Source organism: Talpa occidentalis, unplaced genomic scaffold, assembly GCF_014898055.3.
Source record: "Talpa occidentalis isolate TD23 unplaced genomic scaffold, MPIMG_talOcc4v2.1 talOcc4.95, whole genome shotgun sequence".
In the NCBI taxonomy this organism is placed as follows: domain Eukaryota; kingdom Metazoa; phylum Chordata; class Mammalia; order Eulipotyphla; family Talpidae; genus Talpa; species Talpa occidentalis.
The window spans coordinates 1-24,277 of NW_023605361.1; the positions used below are offsets into that span (position 1 = coordinate 1).

General features: G+C 36.8%; 1 protein-coding gene across 1 annotated transcript; it reads left to right on the top strand.

Moving 5' to 3' along the window:
• The first annotated feature begins 1,476 nt into the window (after positions 1 to 1,476).
• Positions 1,477 to 24,181, top strand: LOC119237467 (utrophin-like). The gene is made up of 4 exons (XM_037501505.2): positions 1,477 to 1,645; positions 3,561 to 3,766; positions 5,317 to 5,471; positions 23,807 to 24,181. Exons 2-4 carry the CDS (start codon positions 3,632 to 3,634, stop codon positions 24,105 to 24,107), a joined length of 591 nt encoding a protein of 196 aa, XP_037357402.1. The 5' UTR covers positions 1,477 to 1,645; positions 3,561 to 3,631; the 3' UTR covers positions 24,108 to 24,181.
• Positions 24,182 to 24,277: the final 96 nt, after the last annotated feature.

A 24,277-nucleotide genomic window follows, 5' to 3' on the forward strand; every position in this document is an offset into this window, starting at 1 on the left:
CCCATTGTTTGTATTCTATAGGATTACTGAAAATAATACACGCGATAGAAATTGGGAATGTCCAATCACTAACTTTGATTAAGTGTTTATTAAGTATTTTCCTAAGTATTTTACATCTGTTATATCATTCACTTCTTGAAAAACTCGTGAGATAGGTATTGTTTTTGTTCCCAGGTTACAGGCATCCCAGGCAGAGGCTGTGGCACTGATGCAGGCAGGCGGTGCCAAGGCAGGACCACAGGAGCCAGAGGGCAGCTGCAGGGACCTGTTAGGAGAGCCAGGCTGGAGGGGGACAATGTGAGCTTTAGCCATCCAGAGGCAAAATAAGCACTGTCCCTGGTATAGGCAGTGGAGTGAGTGCAGACAGGGTTGGGGAACATGAGGGACACCAAGTTAACATTTGCACAATAAAGAGGTATAGTGGGAAGTGAGAGGCTTTATGGCAGTTCACCTTCATTTGTGAAGGGGTGGCAGGGCAGCAAGCCCATTTGAACTTCTCGTTTAGAAGCCTTGGCAAGCGTCTATTTTTCTACTCTTTCTTTAAAATTTTGACTGGACACTGATGATAATCAGGCTCAGTTTTAGTAAGAGACTGAGAATAGTGAGCAGGATGGAGTGGAGACTTACAAGGAAAAGCTCTTTCTGAGTGACTAAGATGATGCTGTTGCAATTACTGGAATAAGAAATAGAAAAAAAAAAGGATGTGGATGAGGGTTTGATTGATTTCATTTCAGATATATTGTGTCGAGAGGATCTTAGGCCATTTAGAAGGAAATGATCAGCATTCATTGACATATCTCTCTGGGATTCAGGATTAGTAATTGTGAATAATCCATTTAGAAATAATATTTGATGCTATGGGAGTAATTCAAACCTGCAAAATGACTGAATTCATAAAGAGGAAGAGCTGATAGAGAATCTTTGCCAATTATTTGTACTGGCTGTAAATTGAGTTTTCAAATCTTTAGGGCTAAATATAGTTCTATACTTAAAACATTCTCTTCCTGATATTGTCAACTTTTCTGCCATATTTATCAGTACTGAAAAACAGTAACTTTTTAAAGCTATAGCTTTTCATGTCTATGGTTATTTAATTTGCAATTTTTCAAATTAGCATTTTTCTTTTAACTCACCTCCATTTCTGTGGGTGACACTAGTTTCTATTCACACCTGATAGCAGACATGCAAGGCATGACTGACAGCAATACTTGTTAATATTTTCAGAGCATTTTTTTCAGTTTTCAAAGGGATGCTCATCAATTGAATTTCCTCAGACTGGATATATATGAATCATAAGTAGTTTATTATTTCTTTTGTGGACACAGAAATAAATTGCCTTACTGGAAATCTGGGTAAGAAGTGGGAGAGCTGAGATTTGAACTTGAAACATTTAACTCCAGATCCTGCTTTCTCTGCTGCATCATCAGTGTCACACTATTCCTTATAGGAGGAAGATAGCAATTTGATAGATATGAGAGTTCTTATATCACTTTTGAACTGTTCTTAGCAATCGTTTCTTCTCAACAGATCACAAAAGCTGATTTAGAACAGCGCCATCCTCAGCTTGATTATGTTTTCACATTGGCACAGAATTTGAAAAATAAAGCTTCCAGTTCAGATGTGAGAACAGCAATCACAGAAAAATGTGAGTTTTAAAAGATTATATGTTATCCTGTTTTCCTGAAAATTGTCTCAAGTACACATACACTCAAAGATTATTCAACTAGTAATTAGTGTTATGTGATGCTGTGATTTATTAATAAATGTAGCTCTTATTTTTATTTTGGTGAACATTGTATAACAGTTATTTTAGAAATTCCTTAAAGTATTAATTGACATCAATTTATACACAGCTGGTTATAGTGCTGGCAGATGTGCTTTGTACAGTGGTCATGAGCTGGCAGCTTATGACCTGGCAGCAACAGAAATATCTTGTCTTATTTTTCTCTCTGTTTTGGTTTCGGCCAGTTTTGTCTGGTTTTCTGGTTTAGTCTGCAAGAAAATATAAACAGGAGCATAGAGATGCACAGGGCAAGGGTAGGGAACTCATTTTCCAGACTGGGAACAAAACCACATCTTCCCATCTCTCAACTCATCTTCTCAAAATTCATTCTCAAAATATTTATTGAGCACTACTATGTACTTATATGCCCAGCACTAATTTGGAATTACTTTAGAGGCAAAATAGAACAAAGGGAACAAAAACATGTAGAACAATAATAAGAAATTTGCTCTCTGGCATTAGAGCATCTGTAAAATCTGTATAGCACGCAAAACAGTCTCAGTTCTCAGGAATGTCATCTGGGGACCATCAGAGTCCACTGCATTTTTCCCTCCGTATAGCCCTGGACCCTGTCTGTAGCTATTTTGTACTATATATACTCTTTAAAACGTCCTGACATTTCCTAGCCTCCTTATTTTATTTGTGTTACTTTTTTTCCTCTTGGTCTTTTCTCCCCAGGTGAAATTCTACTCAGCAACTAAAATGTCACTCTCCCTGTGAAGTCTTCCCTATCCTCTTTTGGTCCTCGTGAACTATAACATTTTCTACCTTCAGTTACTGTGGCAGCCTTTTCCCCCAATAAATACCTCGTAGATCTCAGTTACTTCAATTCTCTCCTCTACATACATGGTGAATAATCAACTCTCTGGCCCTGAGGCGCTCACAGTACCTGATGTAAATAGATACTTCATAAATATTTGTGGCAGTATATAAACTGGGAGGTGTTTTATTACCCCGCATAGGGAAGGGAAGAAAGTCAACTATTCCCCGTATGAAAAGGTATTTTGATTCTATTCTGGTACCTCAAGATCACTCCCCCTAAGATGATCAATCAAAAGTTTGTTTCTTTAAATTTTTCCTTAACTTGATGCTAACAAAGAGAAAATGAAAGAAGGAAGGGGAAGACAGGAGAGGGGAGAAAGATACTAGAAAGAGAGCATATGAAGGGAAAAAAATAAGAAAAAAAGGAGGAAAAGAATCAGCATGGATTTTTTTTTTTATGTTGAAGAGCTGCTGGGTAACTTAGATTCATAAAACTTGAATCTACTTTTAATGTTTCTTTAGAACTTGAGCATACAAAAATACTTTTTTAGAAGCATTTCATTTTGCAGTAAAACAAGCGTGAAAAGCATATTTAAATGGTTGGTTTTATTTTAAAATCAAGATTACCTTAGAGCATCTCTTTTGAGGATGACAAGTGACTATATTTACATCTTAAATTTGTATGCATGTATATGTATCAAGCACTGTTAAACTCTGCCTTCATCTAACCAGATAGGAATTTATTTTATTTATAATTTGGTTTATCAGCTATTTTTATTGTGAATTAGTACATTTAAAATAGAGTTTAATCCAAAACTTCATTCTTCAGTATAGTTTTAGAAATATATCAGTTGTATAATATACCAGGCATGTATTAAAATTCCTTTAAAATGTATGTGCAACTTGTCTCCTTTCTCTTCTATTTGTAAACTTATTTATGACACATTTGGTATCAGGTATTTTTCCATTTCCTAATAGTGATTTTCTGGGATTATTTTTTCAATGCCTCCTCCAGTGGAAAAGGTCAAGAACCAGTGGGACAGCACTCAGCATGGAGTCGAGTTAAGGCAGCAGCAGCTGGAGGACATGACCATCGACAGCCTACAGTGGGATGACCACAGGGAGGAGACCGAAGAGCTGATAAGAAAATATGAGGCTCGGCTCTATATTCTTCAGCAAGCACGGCGGGACCCCCTTATCAAGCAGATTTCTGATAATCAGGTAAGACTCAGATATTTTTTGCCACTATCAGTGTGTTGGCTATACTTGTGTGTTATGTAATGCTTAGTACTTTTTTATGATGTGATGTTTTTTCAAATTCTTAAGAGTACATATTGAAATTTGTATAAAGAATTTGACAGGGAAGTTTTTGAAAAGTTTCTGGAGGAGTAATAAATAGAAATATGCAGGTGTCCTAGATTTACACGAACTGACTCTTTGCAAATGGAACACCCCCATGAACAAGTGTCTAGAAAAGAATATTTTACTATTCCAGAAACTCTCCTTTTGCTGGTTTCCATCTCTACCCTGAAGGTTGTTTTTATTTGTGAGATTTCCTGAATCTTTTGTTTGAGTAGTGAAGACATTAAATCACAAATAATCTTAATTTCTATTGATACTTTTATAACTAAACCATTTTATCAGTATCGTCACAGCAGATACTTTTTTTTGCAATCCATTTCATGACAGATCAGAATGGATGATATTTAGCACTTAAGGTATTTTTAAGGTGCTGTTTTATATTCTTTCTACAATCATAGAAGTCATTCTTGAATTGGAAGTTATGGTTGTTAGGTTATATTTTAGTGTACCATTTATTTTCCCTTTAGATAGTTTAAGATGAGTGTACATTTATGGAGAATATAATAATGAATATATGGGAAACAAATCTAAAACTGATAGCAAGTAGACTTTCCACAGTTAACATCCAAAAGGCACGAGGACACTAGTCCCAGTTTCCTGGATCTTTTACCCCACTTATATTTACTGGCTGTTTGTACTAAATGACTCAAATGTAGTAATCAGCCAAGCTGATTGTCCTGGACATAAGACTTGAGCATACAATTAAAAGCGGTCCCAATGTTCAATCATCATATTCAGAATAATCTTTCCTAATCAACACTATGGTTCTCTGAAATTTCAGTGTGGATTTTTATGCTACTCATTCCATGTAAAATATTATAGGAACGCTCATTTGTCATTTAGATTTCTTGGGGAGTATCTTGACCCAGGGGCTCTCAGAGATGGAGTAAGCACATCAAGGAACCAAGATCTATGGATACGCTTAGCAGAAGTTTAGTTATTCAAGGAATTCCCAGTAACCTTGCTTGGTTCCAAGCACTTCACATTGTAGACACTCGGAGATCCAGGGGAGAGAGACAGAAGACTTCCTTCTTAGTGCCTTTTCCATTTCTCTAAACATGTAGAGGAATTCTAAGTTATCCCTTTATGATGGATTTCCTGCAGGATCAGGTGAATAGCAGAGAGGATGAAAAACACAAGTGGTTTTAGGTAACGGAGGAGCTCAAGGAGGAAAAGATAATAATCTTTTAATATCATCTGTTAAGTGCCTGATAACTTTCTTAGACATTTTCCTTTTCACTTCTAGATTGTTTTGTTTTAAGCTTACCTACCAGTATTTTCTTCTTTGTTTTCTTCTTTTGATATCTGTGTCCAAAATATATTACAGCCTACTGGGATGGCCCAGTGTTTTGATCATACTAATTACTGAGTGAGCAAGTCTAACAATTATACTTGAAATTATACCTTAGATATTGCTTCAAGAACTGGGCCCTGGTGATGGCATCATAATGGCGTTCGATAATGTCCTGCAGAAATTGTTGGAAGAATACAGTAATGATGACACAAGAAATGTGAAAGAAACAACTGAGTACCTGAAAACATCATGGATCAGTCTCAAACAAAGGTAATGTGAAGGCCCTGGCAGATGAGAGTTTGATTGCTTTGGCCTTTTCAGGAAACATGCCAAATATGTGACAATTAGAAGTTCATTTTATCATTATTTTTCCCATTTTTAGGTTGTACTTAGTATCACAGCACAGACTGTACACACTCATACTCACACACAATATCTATATCTCTATGTATATATCTGTACATATATTGAATATATACATTATCTACCTGAATTTCTACAGTGGTTTTCCTTGAATAAATCTGAGCCTTGCCAATGATTATCATATGAATTCTGATTTTCTCCTGCCTCTTGGTATTACCTCCAATATTTGGTCCCATGCTGATGGAAGGAGTATTGTGTTAGGTACAGACGCTTTAGGGTAATATTGTCCCTAATAGTCATTAAAATAGTGTGCTGTTTGGCCAAATCTCATTAGTTGAGCATGCACACACTAGACCTCTGAAATGTGCTGTGTGTCATTTAGTCACCAACTAATTTATTATCTTTTCTTTCCTTATTCTGTCTAGTATATTTGGAACAGTCTAAAATAGATATGTGCTTATAAGAAATTTTTGTGTCACTTGAGCACTTAGGATTTGAGGAACTATAAACAGTGCTTAGCATCTCTTTAAGATTGCATATTTATATTCATCATCAGTAGAAAAGTGTTTACTTACATAGTATTGGGAATACCTGTCTAAATGAAATTATGGTTCCACGCACATCTTTATATATTTGTATGCATTACAACTGCCTGAAATCTAACTTGATATCAAAACACATTTATTTTGTGAATAAAATGGATAACATTCAAGCATTTTATGTTATATATCACTGGTAATAAAGTATGACTTAATATTTAATAACATTTTGACATTTTATACATTTTTAGGATGCCATTTTTAGTTAGAATCTATAAAGTAGACATTTTTGAAAAACTCAAAGAGAATGATAAGGGCAGTGTATGAGCCTAAATGTGTTGCTATATATACCTGGGATTCTGGAGGAAACAGGGCAGGGGCAGCAACTACAAAAACTCAAATATTTAAATCACAATATAGCTATGTAATCTTGGTCTTTCTAGCATTTGAATACAGCTGTTCTAAGAGATTATTTGGCTATGGGAATAAATCCAAAATTAAGGCAGAGAGGAGGGTGAACTGAAAATAATTTTATTGTACAAACTTCCAGTTATTAAAATAATTAAGTGTTGGGGGGATAGTATATAGCATGGTAACTACAGCTAATAATATTGTACTGTACGTTTGAAAATTGCTAAGAGAGTACATCTTAAAAGTTCCCATCACAAGAAAAAAAATGGTAACTTTGTATTGGGTGATGAGTATTTACTAAAATTAATGTGGTAATCATTTTGCAGTATATGCCAGTGTCAAATCATTATGTAGTATACTTGAAACTAATACGATGTTAGATATCAATTATATCTCAGTTAAATAAACAGCTTTACTGTGTGGAGATTTCTGGACCTACTAACATAGAGCTTCCATATGATCCAGCAATTCCACTCCTAGGTATTTACCCAAAGGACACAGAAACATCAATTCCAAGAGCACCTGCACTCCTATGTTTATAGCAGCACTGTTTACAATAGCTAAGCTTTGGAAACAACCCAAATGCCCAAAATAGATGACTGGATCAAGAAGATGTGGTACATATATACCATGGAATATTACTCAGCATTCAAAAAGATAAACACATGCAATTTGCAGCAACATGGATGGCACTGGAAGGGATCATGCTCAGCGAAATAAGCCAAAAGAAAAAGAAAAATACCGATGGTCTCACTCATAGCAGGAATCTAGAAAACTTAAATAAGGGACCAGGAAAATGAATATAAGAAAGTGAAAATCAAAATCAACAAAAAACTATGAACCAGAGACACTTTTTGGGGGGTGGGGGCGGGAGGGGAAGGATTGGGGTCAGAATGGGCGTTTGCAATTGTGTGGGGAATATAAAAATAAAATTTAATATTTAAAAAAAAAAAAAAAATAAACAGCTTTAACATAAATGGAGATCATCCTTAAGCACACATTATGTGTTTCCAAAAATTTACATATTAGAGTTATGAGGTTGTTTTTGTTGTAAACAATGCCAGAAAAATTGATCACTTAAGAATGTATGGCCTGCTTTATTTAGCACCTCCAATTTTTTTTTTTTTGCTTTTACTTTGTAAATATTTTAAGACAGCAGAAGTTAGGCTAGATGGAAGAGGCAATTAAAAATGAATTACATGCCAAGATGATCTTTCATTTATCATAGCTGAGACAACTACAATGTTCCAATTTTATGCTAGTTACAAGTAGATTTCCTTATGCCATTTTTTTCCTGTAATTTTTGGGAAATTGGTAAATATATTAATATTCAGACAAGATTTAGTTATCTATAAACAAGGGAGAATACAACAAAACTGTGGGTGATGGCTTCATGAGTGATGGTGGGAGTATTTGTGTATTAAGAGGATTTTCTTTATTCAAGCATAATGATGATTACAATTTTTATTTCCAACTTTTATAGTTTTTGTATGTTTATCCAAAAATTATAAATTTTTTGATTTGTTCTAATTGGGAATCTTTCTAGAGTATATAGATCTTTTCTTGCCTTAAACATAGTTTATGACCATATATTAAACATTTTTTGAATGCCAATCATTTTTGTGAAGATAAAATTAAAGGCTTTAATAGCTATATGCAGCCTTACAGTTCTTCTAAACAAGGCCTACTCAGTCTTTTTTTTTTTTTTTTTTAAATTTTTTTTTAATAGAGGCATGTTTTATTTATTATTTATTTATTCATTTGTTTGTTTTGTTTCTACATGCACTGGGTACAGTCAGAAGCGCGGGAGGGTGAGAGAACTCACCAGAGCCAGAGCGGGGAGCAGAGCAGGCAGAAGAATCCAAGTACACTGCTGAGGGGAGCAGCGGGCGGCAGGAGAGGTCTGCGCGCCATGTGGGCCCCTCCTCCGGTGGCCGGGGAGCAGCCGGGGATCGAACCGGTGCCGCAGAGGCTGCTGGCAGCCTCGCAACCCAGCGTTCAACCGCTGCGCCACCGGGAGGCCCTACTCAGTCTTTTTTTTAATTAACCCCCTAAGAAGCCATTTCAGATCTCTGCCCTCTGTGAAATTTTAATACTGTAGGTTTGTTATGTATCTGTTTCTGAACTTTATAGTTATGCTTTGTACATAACAAAGAGTGAATTTTTTCCACTTCCCTCAGTCACAAAGAACTAAAATTAATGTGGTAATTACTTACTGTTTCTACTGACTGTTTCTGCTGAGACTTCCAATTCTAATTCAGTGCTGCCTGGCTCATGCATGTAAAATGGCATGTTCAAAGTCACATAGCATAGCTAACATGACATTTTTCTTTACAAAATTATAATAATACTCTCCAGACTCTTGAATTCTGAAGAATTGGTAATTTTTTTCTAACTACTATACTTCTGAGGTTTTGTGCTTTTTTAGTGTGTATGTTTTATTGGGTATCTTCTTGTTGTCAGACTCTTCACATACATTATTTCAATTAATCCTCACAACAGCTGTAGGAGACAGGCAGAATTTTCACCAATGTGATGTCTATGAATAAATTGAAGCCAAAGAATGTAAGGAATACCCAAGATCACACAGCTCAGACAGAGATGGGATCGTGGCTAGCAGACTGTCTGCTAATGTTGGTGGCAGCTCTGTGTACACGCCTCTGGGATCTGTCTGTGACTCCACTTACTGTTTCTTACCTATGATGCATTTAGAAACCAGACTGATTACAGATATGGGGGCCTCTGCTGTTAAGTGTTGTCAGTGCAGGACGTAGGCACTGTGCCCGCCGTCAAACTGCTAGGAGGCCTCACACACACCTTTCCTCTTATCTCCCAACTGTTTTGTGTTTACATCATTGTCAGCCAAGTTCTGCAGGGGTGAGGGGTTATTGCATTTGCACATAGAACACTGAGGTTGTGGCATAGTTTGTGATATGTTTAATATCAGTTGTTTTTTTTTTTTTAGATTATTTATGCATACAAGAGCTTGGGTACAGGCCAGAGATGGGGGGGTGAGAGGATTCATCAGAGACAGAAATACTTTGCTGAAGGGAACAGCGGGTGAGACATGAGAGTTCTGCTGCAATATGTGGGTTGCTCCCCGGACTGACCAGGGATTGAAGTCATGCTGCCGCAGCTGAGGATTACCTCACAGTGCATTGCTTAACCCCTTGTGCCACCAAGGAGGCCCTGTTTAATATCAGTTGTAAGGAAATGTTTCATATGAATTACATTTGGCCTAACTAAGTTGGCTTTTCATCCACAGTCCGTTTATCTATGCTGCCAGAATTCAGTACACTTTGATAAACCGAAAGCTTTGAATTGACATGAGGCTATTGACTAGTCTTTGCTTTACCCCACTTACTGAGAATGGTCTTATTTCTAATTGCAAAATATTAATGTGTTTTTTGGTCGTCACCCAGACCCTATTTGGGGGTGGTATGTCATAGATGCCTTTATAACAATAGATCTAATGTAAAAAAGTTCTTACCTGGCTTCTGCTATTTTGGATTCCGTAAGCAACAAGTCTTTATATACATTTTAAACTAACTGACATATCTTACCCAGAACTCTGCCTGGGAATTTTGTTCCTTATATCTCTTCATGACAATTAACAAGCTTTTTTTAACTATAAATTGAGTAGTGATAGTTGGCATGTACTTATAGTAACTTTTGGATTGTAGTGAGATTTAAGATGCTTGATTTGGTTCTGAAATGTTCTTTTAGTCCTTTGTGTGTGTGTTTGTGTATGTGTATGTATATGTGTGTATGTATATTTGTGTACATATACATACAAATGCACACATAGTTGCTTGTGCTAAAATATTTGAAAGGTAATGAGACAATGACTTTATTCTATAAAGAATATCTGTAAAGCATATCCAGAATCACTAATTACTATATATTTTTCTCTTTGCCCTTATCTCCCAGAAGCCATAGCTTGCCTGTGTCATGTTAAAAGAGAAAACTCACTGGCTATGGCTTCTGATCATCCTTGATAAAAATCTTTTATCTGCTGTTAACAGTGTGAACCTTGAACAAGTTATTTCAACTCACTAAGTCTCAACTTTCTTGACTCTAAATTAGAGACCATATCTAATGTATAGGATTGCTGTGATATGCAAGTTCCTTGTACATGATATGTGTCAAACAAAATGTTACTCCAGTCATCATCATCTGCTCATATACTGTTCTCCTCAAAAATCCATTGCTTTTCAGACTGTTTCACAGTACTGCCTATGGTTCAATTAGTGGAAGATTTGGTTGTTATCAAAGTCATTTTGAATAGTCTCTACTTACACTGGTAAGATAATTGATTATCAGTACACTGAATGCAATAGAACTCTCCTACATGTTTTTTTTACCAGATGAATCATCTTAGAAAATACAAATTCCTGGGCCTCCCTAGTGGTGCAAGAGGTTAAGCATAGCACTCTGAAGCTATCTGCAGCCTCTGCAGCACGAGTTAAATCCCCAGCCAGTGAGGGAGATACCCACATGGCACAGCAGACCTCTCCTTTCTTGCTTGCTACTCCCCTCCACAGTGTATTTTAGTCAGTCTGCCTGTTCTGCTCCCTGGTGTCTCTGGTGGATCCTCTCACCACCACCCCAGACCCCAGAGGTCTGGCCTGTATCCCAGCCCTTGTATGAATAAATAAATAAATCTTTAAAAAACATATATTAATTTCTAAGTTAGTATCCATTGGGCTACTCTAACAAAATACACAGACTGGGTAGCTTTAAGCAACAGAAATGTATTTCCCCAGTTCAGGAGGCTGGGAGTCCTAGATCAGGGCTCCATCACGGTGGAGTAAGCGCCCTGTTCTGGGTCTGGGTTACAGACTTCTCTATGTATCCTCACATAATGGAAGGGGTGAGAGAGCTCTCTGGGACCTCTTCTATAAGGATGTTGACCTCATTCATGAGAACCCCATCCTCAGGACCTGATCACCTCCCAAAGGCCAACCTCCTCATACTTTCATATTGGACATTAGGGTTTCAACATAGGAATTTGGGTGGGGGCACACACCTACAGGTCATAGCAGTTAGTAAAATCACCACATTGCTAAATTTATATTGCATTTAAGTGTTTTCTGCCTAAGCAGAAGCCTAACCATTCTAGAGATGTAGGGTGTTGTATTGAAAAAAGATAGACTTATTTCATGTGAGGGCATATATACAGACTATCTAGTGAAAGAATTTTATTTTCTTCTTTTCAAAGGATACTGTCTTTCTAATTAACTTTAATTAACATTAATAATGTTCAGCTGAATATGTGGAATGTGCATAGTTCCCAAGAAATTACATAAATATTGTATATACTAAAGAAGGTCTTGACTGTTATGAAAACAGATTAATTTCCAAAAATTTGAATTTACTTTTAATTGCTTTCCCAATTTTGTTATTGCATATTTTGAAATTTCCATCATTTCTGTTATGATTTTTGCAGTAGTGGTTAGTCCATGTCCCTATAGATTATTAAAAATAAAATATTTTTTATTCAGCATTTATCCATTGTTAAGCTTCGTCAGTTCCTTTTAAGAATGATCAATATAGAATACTCATATTGGGACTGTGCTGTCTGGCTTGACATCAACCAGATCAAGCTTTGTGCTGTACAAATGGATATTGTAGCAGCTGTCACTCCCAAATCAATGAGACAGGTGAGAAGTTCTGGCAGCTTTATCCTCCAGTCTACACACCAGTGCGAGGTTCAGAGATTTGGGTCAGTCAACTTGATTTATCCTCTCAAAAGCTTACTTCTTTCCCTGAAGGTCACCTTTATTTTTCAACCTGTTTCTTTTGTTTTCATTGTTTGCATTTAATTTTTAGTTTTCTCTTCTGAGCTGGGAAGGAAGCTGGCAAAGAAGAAATGTGTAAAAAATAGACTATTTTCCTCTTCTGTTATATTGTTTTAATATCTCAGGTATTATTTTATTGCCTTTAAAAAAATTACCAACAATATATTTGTGGTAAATGCCTAAGAATGTTACTGTTTCCATTTTGTAAATATTAAACTCAAGCATGTAAATATTTTCTCAGTATTTATAATTCCATATCAACAAACTCAAGGCCCTTAGCCTTTGATTTTGCTTTCATTTCTTCTTTTTCTTGTGAGTTAATTAATTAAGTACATGTTTAGCTTCCTTTTTTTTAGGAATTTTTTTTATTATTTTTAAGATTTATTTATTTATACAAGAACTGGGTTACAGGTCAGAGGTGCGGGAGGGTGAGAGAATTCACCAGAGACAGAGCGGGGAGCGGAACAGGCAGATAGACCTAAAACACTGCTGAGGGGAGCAGTGGGTGAGACAGGAGAAGTCTGCCGCACCATGTGGGTTTCTCCTTGGCTGGCCGGGAATTGGTCCCGTGCTGCAGAGACTGCAGACAGCTTCATAGCGCTGCGCTCAACCCTCTGTGCCACTGGGGAGGCCCTAGCTTTCTTTTTGTCAAGCTCTGTAATCAGCCCTGAAGATCCACCATAAACATGCCCTATTACTACCTCCAGGTAACTTTTCCTAGACAGAACCTTATAGTAAATAAGAAAATGACATGTAATTATAGGTGACTGTATTGGAGGAAAAGGAAATTCAGAAGGTGAATCACAGAAGAGGATCTTACTTAGCGTGGATAAATTTAAAAAGCATAAGTTAAGAAATGATATTTGAGCTGATTCAGCTTACGAGGAACCATCTGAAAAGACTTCCAGAGTAGGGCCTCCCTGGTGGCACAAGGGTTAAGATGCAATCTGTGAAGCTATCTGCTGCCTCTGTAGCACAAGTTTGATCCCCAGCCATGGAGCTACCCACATGGCACAGCAGACCTCTCCTTGCCTGCTGCTCCTCTCAGCAGTGTATTTCAGCCAGTGTGCCTGTTCTGTTCCCCACTCTGTCTCTGGTGAATCCTCTTATCCCCTATAGCTCTGGCCTGTACCCCAGTTCTTGTATGCATAAATAAATCTTTTTTTTAAAAAAAGACTCCCACAGTGAACAGCATATGTACAAGTCATGAAGCAGGAAGGAGGATAGAATGTGATTAAAATAGTATAAATAATTGGTACAGGTCTGAGATATGGTGAAGGAGGAGTCAGAAGCCAGGTCATGTAAGACACAGGAAAGAGTTTAGATATTCTAAGTAAAATGAAAAGCTACTAGAATTGTTAAGCAGAGGGAGTGGCATTATCTAATACTATAGGGATATAAGAGAATAATTGGGAAGGGATGTTGAAGTAAATGATGTGGTCTAGGTGAGCAATGGTGGGCTTCCTGGGTTATGTGACAACAGTTGTGGAAAGATGATGATTCTGAGATATATTCTGAGAACAGAAAATATGTTTTGCTAGATTACATATGTGGTGTGAGGGATTGGAAGCAATCTATGTAAACTGATGTGTGGTGGCACCATTCCCTGGGGCAGGTTGTAGGAGTGTTGGGGACAGAAAAATCAAGAATTGTATCTTGACATGTTCACTGAAGGTGATGTTTTGCCTCCTGGTTATAGGTCATGTGAGCAATTGAATATCTGAATCTGGAACTCGGGTGTTCTCAGATGTGGATTTGGGAGTTCTCAGCATTTACATTGGAGGTTAACTGTGTGGATCACTAGTGAAGGTTTAAAGATAGAGAAGAAAAGATGCTTGGCTTATTTCTTAGAACTAAACAGGAGAGAAGAAAGGGAACCCTAAACACCTACCGAAGAAGTAGAAAGAAACCTGAGATTTGTGGTGTTCAAAGTGGTGAGAAGAGAATAGTTCAAAGAGAGAATGGAGAGAGGAGAGTATTTCTCTTTTTCTTTTAAAGATTTATTTATTTTTGCATACAAGAACCAGGGTACAGGCCAGAGATGCATGGGGTGAAAGGATTCACTAGAGACAGAGTGGGGAACAGAACAGACAGACTGACTGAAACACATTGCGGAGGGGAGCAGCGGGCGAGACAGGGGGAGGTCTGCTGCACCATGTGGGTTGCTCCCTGGCTGGCCAGGAATCAAACTTGTGCTGCAGAGGCTACAGATTGCTTCACAGTGTGGCGCCTAACCCCTTGTGCCACCAGGGAGGCCCAAGAGGAGAGTATTTCTAAGAGGGAATTTTATATCCTACTGAGAAATCAGAAAAAACATGACAAATGGGATTCTATAGATTGGAGATTACTGGTGATTTTGAAAAGAACAGTTTTAAGGGAGTGATGGGAGTAGAAGCTAGATAATGAGGTGATGAAGAAGAAACAATTTGTAGAAAGAATCTCAGAAAAGTTTGTTGTGAAGAGAGACAAAGAGTGTGTAGGTAGGAGGTAGAAAGAGTGTGTAGGTAGAGTGTGTAGGTAGGAGTGTGGAGGTGTAGGTGGAAACAGCCTAAGTGCCCATCCATGGACAATTAGATCAAGAAGCTGTGGTCCATCCACGGTGTGGCGCCCTGTTCAGCCATAAGGAAAGATGAAATGCAGCCATTTACAGCAATCTGGAAAGACTTTTTTTTCTAGCAAAGAAGTCAGGCTGACAACGACAATCTTGGATGCTTACATAATCGACAATGTTTCAAAGCAAAATACTTATAAATACTAGAGGACACCAATAAACATAGTGAGGATTCAGATTTAGAAGGAAGGGTCAGGGAGGAAGGGACAGGGTATATAAAGGATGGTGGTATGGAAAACAAAAGTTTGCAGAAGGATTGATTGCTCTAGGAAACCACTACACTTAAGACAGGTATAGGGATTGTTTTGAGGAATCTGCTGATTGCAGTACAGGGTTATGGTCTAAGGGGAGAATGGTTTTGTGGGTGAATTGGGACAGATTGAAAAGGCAGGGAGTAGTATAGCCCATGTTGGTTGGCTAATGAAAACAAAATGTTTGATAATAACTTAGCTAAAAGGGCAGTAGGGTGTGATGAGGTAAATCCTCTTACGGAGACAGCTCGGTGGTCTTGAATATTTACTGGCAATGGCAGCCCCAGGGATAGCCATTATTTGGGTTCTACAAGGTTGTAGGTAGATTTTATGGGTTGGGCGTTCTCCTGAGCTAATGGTGTGGCATTAGCAGCCAAGGGAGTGTCTATAACTCCCTTGGAGCAAATTGTTAAGAGGTTGGGAATAGTTCAATCTATGTGTTATAAGTATTCTTCACCAAAAGATCTTAGTTTGTGAGAATGTCAGAAGTGACTAATTTTTCATTAAATAGACTGCATTTCCCTGAACTTTTTTTCAGAAAGATGTTATTTTATTTACAAAAGAGCGAAATTACCTTGTGAAGGTGTCCATTGAAAAGCTTAAAGAGTTGTTTCATTTTCAGTTTTCCTATGCCACTCAAACTACTGATGCCACTATTTTCTGCTTACAAGAGATAAACATATTTAAATTTCATGTAACTGCAAAGGTCAATTTTAATTATTTCAAAATTTAGCAGCACATTATCTGTGGGTTTCCTAAGATAATTTTTTCCATTAAAGCCTGAAAAAAATTGCATATCTCTTTGTGTTCAAACACTCTTTTGACCAATTATCTATACATGCAAACTTCACTAAACAATGTATATCTTGTAGCTTAAAATATCAAGTAATATTTAACATCTTTTAAATACCATTTAAAAAAGTCAGTTATGTGGGTGGCCATGTGCTGTTATGCTACAAAATGACTATAAGCTATTTTGTAGCATATCATAGTTGCTTTTATAACCACAACCTCTTTTAAAGCTAAGAGTTTACATTTAAAAAATCCCAGTTCCCTTTAATATAAACTTATAAATCTGTCACCCATGGAATCCTTAAATTTTTGTGAGAAACTATTTATATTTTCAGTCTGTACCATTTCTTGCACGAAAGAATTTTTTTTAGTCTGTACCTTCATCTGTTTGAACTAGAAAATGTTATTTGTCCTAAAGCTACCCTTTATACTTCAAATGTTGTATCTTTTAAGTTTTCAGTCAATCAATTTTTTTTGATTTATAGATTTTAGAAGATTAACAAAAAATCTTCTCTGCCTTTGTCTAGTTGCCACAATTTCCTAAACTTAAAATCATCTTTTCTGGATACTGTTCCTTTTCCTATATTCTCTCATCACATTTTCCAGAACTTCCACTGTTCTGAGATGTAGCAAGAAGAATAGATGCAAACTCTGCACTGAGAATCAGAAACTAGTATAAGTTCAGTGTTGGGCGGGATCTTGGTGATCATTACTGCTCCCCAGCCTTTTTGCTGTGTGTATACCACTCTTCTATTCCCATCAGTAACATTTCAATTCCATGCAGTAATTCTTAATGAAGCTGAATTAGACAGCAGAGATAGGTAACAATAGAAGAGCTCATCTAGCAGATTTTATAATTTCTGTGATAGGTTATGTAATTTTCCGAGGGCCCCTGGAGATCCTGAAATGGGCCCTTTATTCATCAAGTCCAAGTTTCTCATTTAAAAGATGGATTGCATATTTGAAGTGATGTACCGTAAGTCATACAACAGTAAATGACAGAAGTGGTGGAAATAAGTCTCTTTTGTCTGCGAGAAGTATACAACTGGCATTAAATGTAACTTGCTAGCCTATATGTATTCCTGGGCCTTTAATTTTAGTGACTATTTCTGGTCCTAAGATACTATGATAAATTATATAAAATTCCTTGAAAAATGATTAAATTATTCTTGTATAGTCCACAATGCAGCCTTGGAATTAAATTTTAAAAATGAGTAAAATGGGCGATACAGAGAATTGATGTCTGGGAGCTATGTTTTCTCAAGAATTCTTGTTAATTATTATAATTTTAAAAATCAGACTATAAATTATATATAAATTTATATAGTAAAATATTATGTACTATGGTTGTATGCTTTTGAAATGTATGCTTATCATGCTATGAAGACAAGTTTCCCTCTATAAATGGAATTTAATTTTCAGCATGGACATTATTCTCATTGTAGTTGATTCTACTAATGACAAAAATAACAGGACACCAAATATATGTGAGTTAAAAGAGTTCCCCAGTACACATTATTAAACTGCACATTTATATGCTATAATTAAAATTAGTTTCCCAGAATTTAAACAAATTCATAACCAGGATTAGGAAAAATGTATATTGAGTATTTGCTATATCTTGATATATGACTTACTTTCTCCTTAAAATATTGCTGAAGGGAGATGTTGTTCCTATTTTTTGTATTTGTTTATTCAAAAGCACTTGCTGAATTGCTGTGTGTGGACTCTGGGAGTATCAAGTGCACTGATGATTTGCAAGCTAAAGCTTTCGAATCAGAAAACAGCCTCTTTCGACAGGATTGGAGATGCAATGAGCTAGGCCCCAAAGATAGGGAGACTCTCATGGGTTATCTAAGTGGATTCAGTTCCATCACATAAGTCCTTAAAAAAGCAGAGGAGAGAGGCAGAAGAGTAGGTCAGAGAGATGTGACATGAGGACCAACCCAGTATTGCTGGCTTTGAAGATAAAGGGACCACAGCAGAGGAATGTGAATAACCTTGAGAAGCTCAGAAAGTGGAGGAAAGGGATTCACCCCTGCAGGCTCCAGAAAGGAATGCAGCCTTCACCCCTGCAGGCTCCAGAAAGGAATGCAGCCTTCACCCCTGCAGGCTCCAGAAAGGAATGCAGCCTTAACCCCTGCAGGCTCCAGAAAGGAATGCAGCCCTGCAGACATGTTGACTTTAGTCCAGTGAGAACTGTCAGAAGGTAACCTGCAGAGCTGTGAGATGATCAGTTGTGTTGCTTTATACCATTAAGTTGGTGCTGATTTTTAAAGCACCAATGGCATGCTAATAGGCATCGTAAGGGAAATCATGGAATGCTTTGGGATGAGGTACCATTGGTTTGGACAGTGTGTGCATTAAGTTCTGGAGAGTAAGTACAAATTAGCCAGGTAGAAAGGGGAAAGTTAGTGAAGGTAGATGTCCTTAGAGGATATTTTGAGTACAAGAAATACAAAGCAAAACGCTGGATGGAACAGAAACATTGATCATTTTGAAGATTACAAATTGTTTCATTCTTGTGGGTAAATAAAGCATTAACTTGGAGTGGTGAGATGATTCATGGGATATAAACAAGACTCAGACCATGGGGAGCCTTGTGTGCCAAGCAGAGTTTAGAAATGATGGCAATGAGGCTTGAGGAGATGGGCAGCTGCCAAAGGCAGTGGTGATCCTCGCCAGCCTTCATCTAAAGCTGCACGCATCTGCTTTCCTAAACAATGTGGTAAACATCTCTTAGCATCATCTAAAAAATGTTTTGTGGCAATTTCTTATAAAGTGACTATTTATAAAGAAGAATATCCTTTCCTAATGATGACCAGTATATAATTTGTTAGTTTTATAATAAAGGGTATTTCTTCTGGGTTCAGACTGTTCCTCTGTCATTGAAGTGTGCTGCTGCTGGTGCCGCTGACCCCATGGAATGCTGTCAAAAGCCAGGTGTTCTCCATCCCCTTGGCTCACTTCTCCTTGGCAACGTTGCGCTGGGTTTCCACCTTCCTTTGCTAACCTGGACCTTTATGTTTGTTGGGTAGGGAATCCTCTGACTTCACCCCTGGGGTTCTTAGATATTGGCATCCTTTTCTCTACTTTAGGCATTCTGCAGAGTTAAGAGCTGAGCTGCATTAGCTGTTTGCCACATAACCTATTATGTACATATCAATATTCTTAAAAACAATGAATGCTGATTATCTAAAATGTTAGATTTTGACTATTAGATTTCATAATGGCTAAATTTATGAGTGTTCTTAACATAGATAATTAACTGCTTATGTTGCTCCTTTTAAGTTTTTGCTTTCTAGTGTCATTTTGGCACAGTCTTAATATTGGTTGGTAATTATTGATATTGGTTGGTTATTCTTAATATTTTTCTGTTGCTATTTCAAAAATTGAAAACATGGGCAGGGTAAGGTGAGAGATAAAACCACCAGCAATCACCCAAATTCTGCTGGGTAACTTCTAATTTTTAAAAACTAAAGAAATATATGCATATGAATATCAAAAAAGTAAAGTACTGACAGGTTTATAGCAAAACATAGTGTTTCTCTCACTACTGGCCACAGTCCCCTGCCATAGGGGACACTACTTGCTTTTCTTACAGCTTTTTATGCTATTTATACATTTCCATATTTTAAATAACATGGAAATATTCAGTTAATCAGTATTAGACATCATCTATTCTAATCCTGTTCTGGTAAATTATATAATATGTAGCTTTCTTATGCCACTGTTTTCTTCCCTTCCTAATCTCCCATTTTTCCACTTTTTTTGGTAGTAAAATGCACATAATATAGAATTTACTATAATAACCATTTTTGAATGTTCATTGGTATTGAAAGATGTGCATTGTTGTGCAACGCTTGCTACCACCCATCCCAATAATTCTTCATCTTGCAGAACTGCAACTCTGTCCATTAAAGAGTCCTCCCCCACTACCAACTCCTGGCATCCATCATTATAGTTTCTGTCTTTATTTATTTATTTATTTATTTATTTATTTATTTATCTATTTATCTATTTATTTATTTATTTATTTATACAAGCACGGGGTACTGTCAGAAGCGCAGGAAGGTGAGAGAAATCACCAGAGCCAGAGCAGGGAATAGAACAGACAGACTGATGAAGTACACTGCTGAGGGGAGCAGCGGGCGGCAGGAGAGGTCTGTGCGCCATTTGGGACCCTCGCCAGTGGCCGGGGATCGAACCGGTGCTGCAGAGGCTGCGGGCAGCTTCGCAGCCTAGCGCTCAACCACTGTGCCAGCAGGGGAGGCCCAGTTTCTGTCTTTATGATTCTGTCTACTCTAAGTCCTCATATAAATGGAATCATACAGTGTCTTTTTGTTACTGGCTCATTTCAGAATTCCTTTCCTCTTCAAGGCTGTGTAATATTCCACTGTATATATATGTGCATTTTTTAATATGTTCATCTGTAAATGGGCACTTCTGTTGCCTCCCAATTTCAGCTATTGTGAATAATACTGCTTGAACTTGGGTGTACAGAGATCTCTTTGAGACCCTGCTTTCAGTTCTTTTGTATACAACCCAGAAGTGAAATTGCTGGATCATGATAATTTAATTATTTAGGATTGCCAGGCTATTTTCCACAGTGACTTTAACATGTGATCATTGCATTTTTAGATATGCAGATATTCAGTGTTGCCATTATTATGTCACTCTAAACATCATTGAGAGCTAAGCTCTGAGTTTACTGTAATTTTGTTTTACCTGAAATTAATAATTGTCTTGTTTTAATAGGCTTAGGTTTCTTTGCACCTATTAGTCATTCATCCTGCCTTTTCCAATGACCTGACAATATAATTTCCTATACATTCAATCACTTTAAGCAGTTTATCACTTCTAATATATTTTCATGGATACATCTATTTTGGAGATATGCTTTCCAGGTCTTCAGCATAGCTGTCATCCTGGGTATTTTTCTGTGCTTGCATCCTAATTTCTGGGATATCATGTTTTTGTTTTGATCCTCTCTTGGGTTATTTGCTTGTTTTATCAGATTGTGTCCTTTATTAGTTTTGTTAAGACCAGAAAACATGGCAGTTGGAATGGGGATGATGATCTGGATTCATGAGCCTCTTTAATTAGATTTCCTTTCACCATTAATATGAGAGCCTGTTTGCTTCTCCCTGTGTTGGTTCACTTGTTGTTGTGCTTCTCATAGCTGCTTCTTTCTTAGCTTACAAACTGAGTTATGTGTAAGACATCTCTCAGTAGCTTCTGGAAAAACAGTGTTTGGGAGATGATTATAAAAATCTATTATAAATAGAAAACCATTATTCTACAAATGCTTACTGTAGTGTAATAATAACATAGAGACACAAAAGACCACTTCTGTGTGTAGTGGGTTTAAAGAATAGGTGGACAGACAAGAAATCTTAATGATAAGATCACAACCCAAAGACTTTCCCAGGATGCATCTGATTAATTTCTGTGTTAAGAAAAGTACTGGCCTTTCATGACTTGAAATCAGAGAAGCTAATTGGACTGGGATGTACTATAGAAGGTAGTCCTTAACCCTTCAAGATGGGTAAGATTTTAAGTAGTGGAGAAGATGGTAAAAACATTTAAGGGGTTATAAAATTTTTAAGTGGACATGGTACTAACAATATTCTAGAAAAAAGGAGCATACCACTTTAGCTTGAGTAGGGTATTGGAGAAAATTCGGGGATAAAACTGGAAAAGAAAATTAATGGTAGATTGTGGAGGACTTTGAGTTGCAGGCTAGCAATCTGATAAGCAGTCAAACACTGTTAGAAGGTTTTTAGTAAGCAAATACTGAGATAAGGTTGATGACATAACAGAATGTCATAAATGGAATTGTAATATATAGCTTTTGTGTTTTCTCTCACATAGTAGAATGCATTTGAGATTTCTTCTATGTTGTTGCATGAATCAGTAATTTATTTTTATTGCTAAATGGTATTCCATTATGGGCATGTACCACGCTTTATCTGGCTATTATACATGAAGCTGTTTTAGACATTTGCCTGTGGATTTTGCATGGACCTATGTTTTCAGTTCTTGTGTTTAAATACTTAGAATTATGATTGCACAATTTTATATTAAGTGCATGGTTACCTTTATAAAAAAATGACCAAACTGTTTTTCAAAATGGCTGTACTGTTTTGGACTCTTACTTGCAATGTATGGGAGTTGCAGTTACTCTACAGTCTTATCAGCACTTGGTATAGTCATTTTCACAGTCATTCTTATTTGTATTGACATAGCAGTGTGGCTTGAATTTACATTTCTCTGATGATTAATGATACTGAGCATCTTTACACGTGCTTACTTGCCATCCATCTATTTTCTATGATGTGTATTTAAATCTTTTACCCATTTTTGAGAATATGCTTATTAGTGTATAAAAATATTTGTTGTAAATTTAAAAACATGCAGGAAAATGCAGATAGGAAAATAAACCACCTTAAATCCTAGTGTCCAGAAATAACTCTTTTAATATTAACATTCCAGCTATTTCACCTTCTATCTATATATACAGGTAGAAAGAAAGGAGGCTGGATGGTAAACAGTAGGAGAGTGGATGGGCAGAAAAAATATATAAATGAGATACTGTTATACATGCTGAATTTAAAAATTGTGATAAAGTTCATACATTATAAAAATTATTCTTTTGAAGTGTACAACTTTGTGATTTTTAGTTTATTCACCATGCTGTGCAACTCTTACCATACTCCTATTTTCAGAATATTTTATCACTCAGTCCCCAAAAGATACCTGGGATCCATTAGCAGTTAGTCTCCGGTCACCTTCTAGTCCAGTCTTCGAGCCTAAGCAACACCTAATCTACTTTCTCTATGGATTGACTTCTTTTGGGTATTTCTTATAAATGGAATCACATAATGTATTCTTTTGGGACTGGCTTCTTTCACTTGGTGAAATGTTTCCAGGTTTCATCATGCCGTAGCATGAATCTATTCTTCATTCCTTTTTAACAACTAAATAATATTTCATGTGCGGGTGTACTACATTTTGTTTATCAGTTATTCTCTCAGTTGATGAACATATGTGTTGATTCTACTTTTCTGACTATTATAACCAATGATGCTATAAACAAATAACATCTTTGTGTAAGCATATATTTTCAGTTCTCTAGGGTTTAAATAGTGAAATTTTTGGCACCCAGGAGTGAAATTGTTGGTACCCATGTTTTAAAATAAGTTTGTTTTCTTATTATGAAGTTTTGAGGTGCATTGTTTTAAAATTGTAATTTATAGCTGTTGTATCTCTTAAATCCTGCATCTTCAGGATAGCCTTTTAATTTTGGTGTAGATTTAATGAAGGATTTATGTAAACTTGATTATGCAATGTTTTCCACATATTAAATTAGCAGAAAAACAATATGTATCAATCTCAATTGCTTAAAAATATGTAAAGTAGGCCTGTCCGATTATTTTTCATAATCTTTCTTCTAATTCATTCAGTCCTTGTACAAGTATTTAATGCCATTGTGTTTTGAGTGTCAGTCATTACACTAAGTTACTGAAATAACATATAAAGGATACCTGGTAATTGTATACAAGTTGTATACAGTTATATACAAGTTGTATTCTTTAGGGTGTGGATATGATTTTGTTCATATCCATGTGTCTCTTCCTGTCCCTCTTCTCACAATTCATGACTCCTCCACTGAAGATCCTTCAAGATGCACATATAAATAAAGCTTCAGTTGTGTTCGGTGCTTGAATAGCGAAGGGTTCCTTTGGGGCTGGCTGTTAATTGTATCTGCAGGGCGTGTGTGATGTGGACTGTCACACTGTGAGGGATGTTCATGCCTGTTATGCTGTTTTTGCAGCATTGCTGACAGACAGAGTGCCCTGGAGGCTGAGCTGAGGACGGTACAGGCCTCCCGCAGGGACCTGGAGAACTTCCTAAAGTGGATACAAGAAGCTGAAGCCACGGTTAATGTGCTGGCGGATGCCTCTCAGCGGGAGGATGCGCTCCAGGACTCCCCCCTGGCCAGGGAGCTCACCCAGCAGATGCAGGCAAGTGCCCAAAATCACATTAGTGTTTTTATTGAGTTGTGCTCTTTTGATCTATCTACATGCAAATTTATTACCATTAAAAGGGGAAGTTGTCAGCTTTTCTGTATCTGAAATATCCACGCTCCTCTGTGAATAATTGGTTTCTGGAAATGAGATCTGTAAAATACTTTTTACTTAATAGAAGGAAAACACCTTGTTTTAAGGCAGAAAAAGTGTTTATTTAGACTTACAGGCTCATCGCTACTCTGTTTTCTGTCATTTTAAACACTATTGTAGAGATG

Bases quoted from the DNA above. Each gene is read 5' to 3' on its own strand.
- LOC119237467 (XM_037501505.2), top strand. From the start codon at position 3,632: ATGACCATCGACAGCCTACAGTGGGATGACCACAGGGAGGAGACCGAA. The intron at 3,767-5,316 runs GTAAGACTCAGA...ATTATACCTTAG, and splicing joins AGCAGATTTCTGATAATCAG to ATATTGCTTCAAGAACTGGG. The intron at 5,472-23,806 runs GTAATGTGAAGG...CTGTTTTTGCAG, and splicing joins TGGATCAGTCTCAAACAAAG to CATTGCTGACAGACAGAGTG.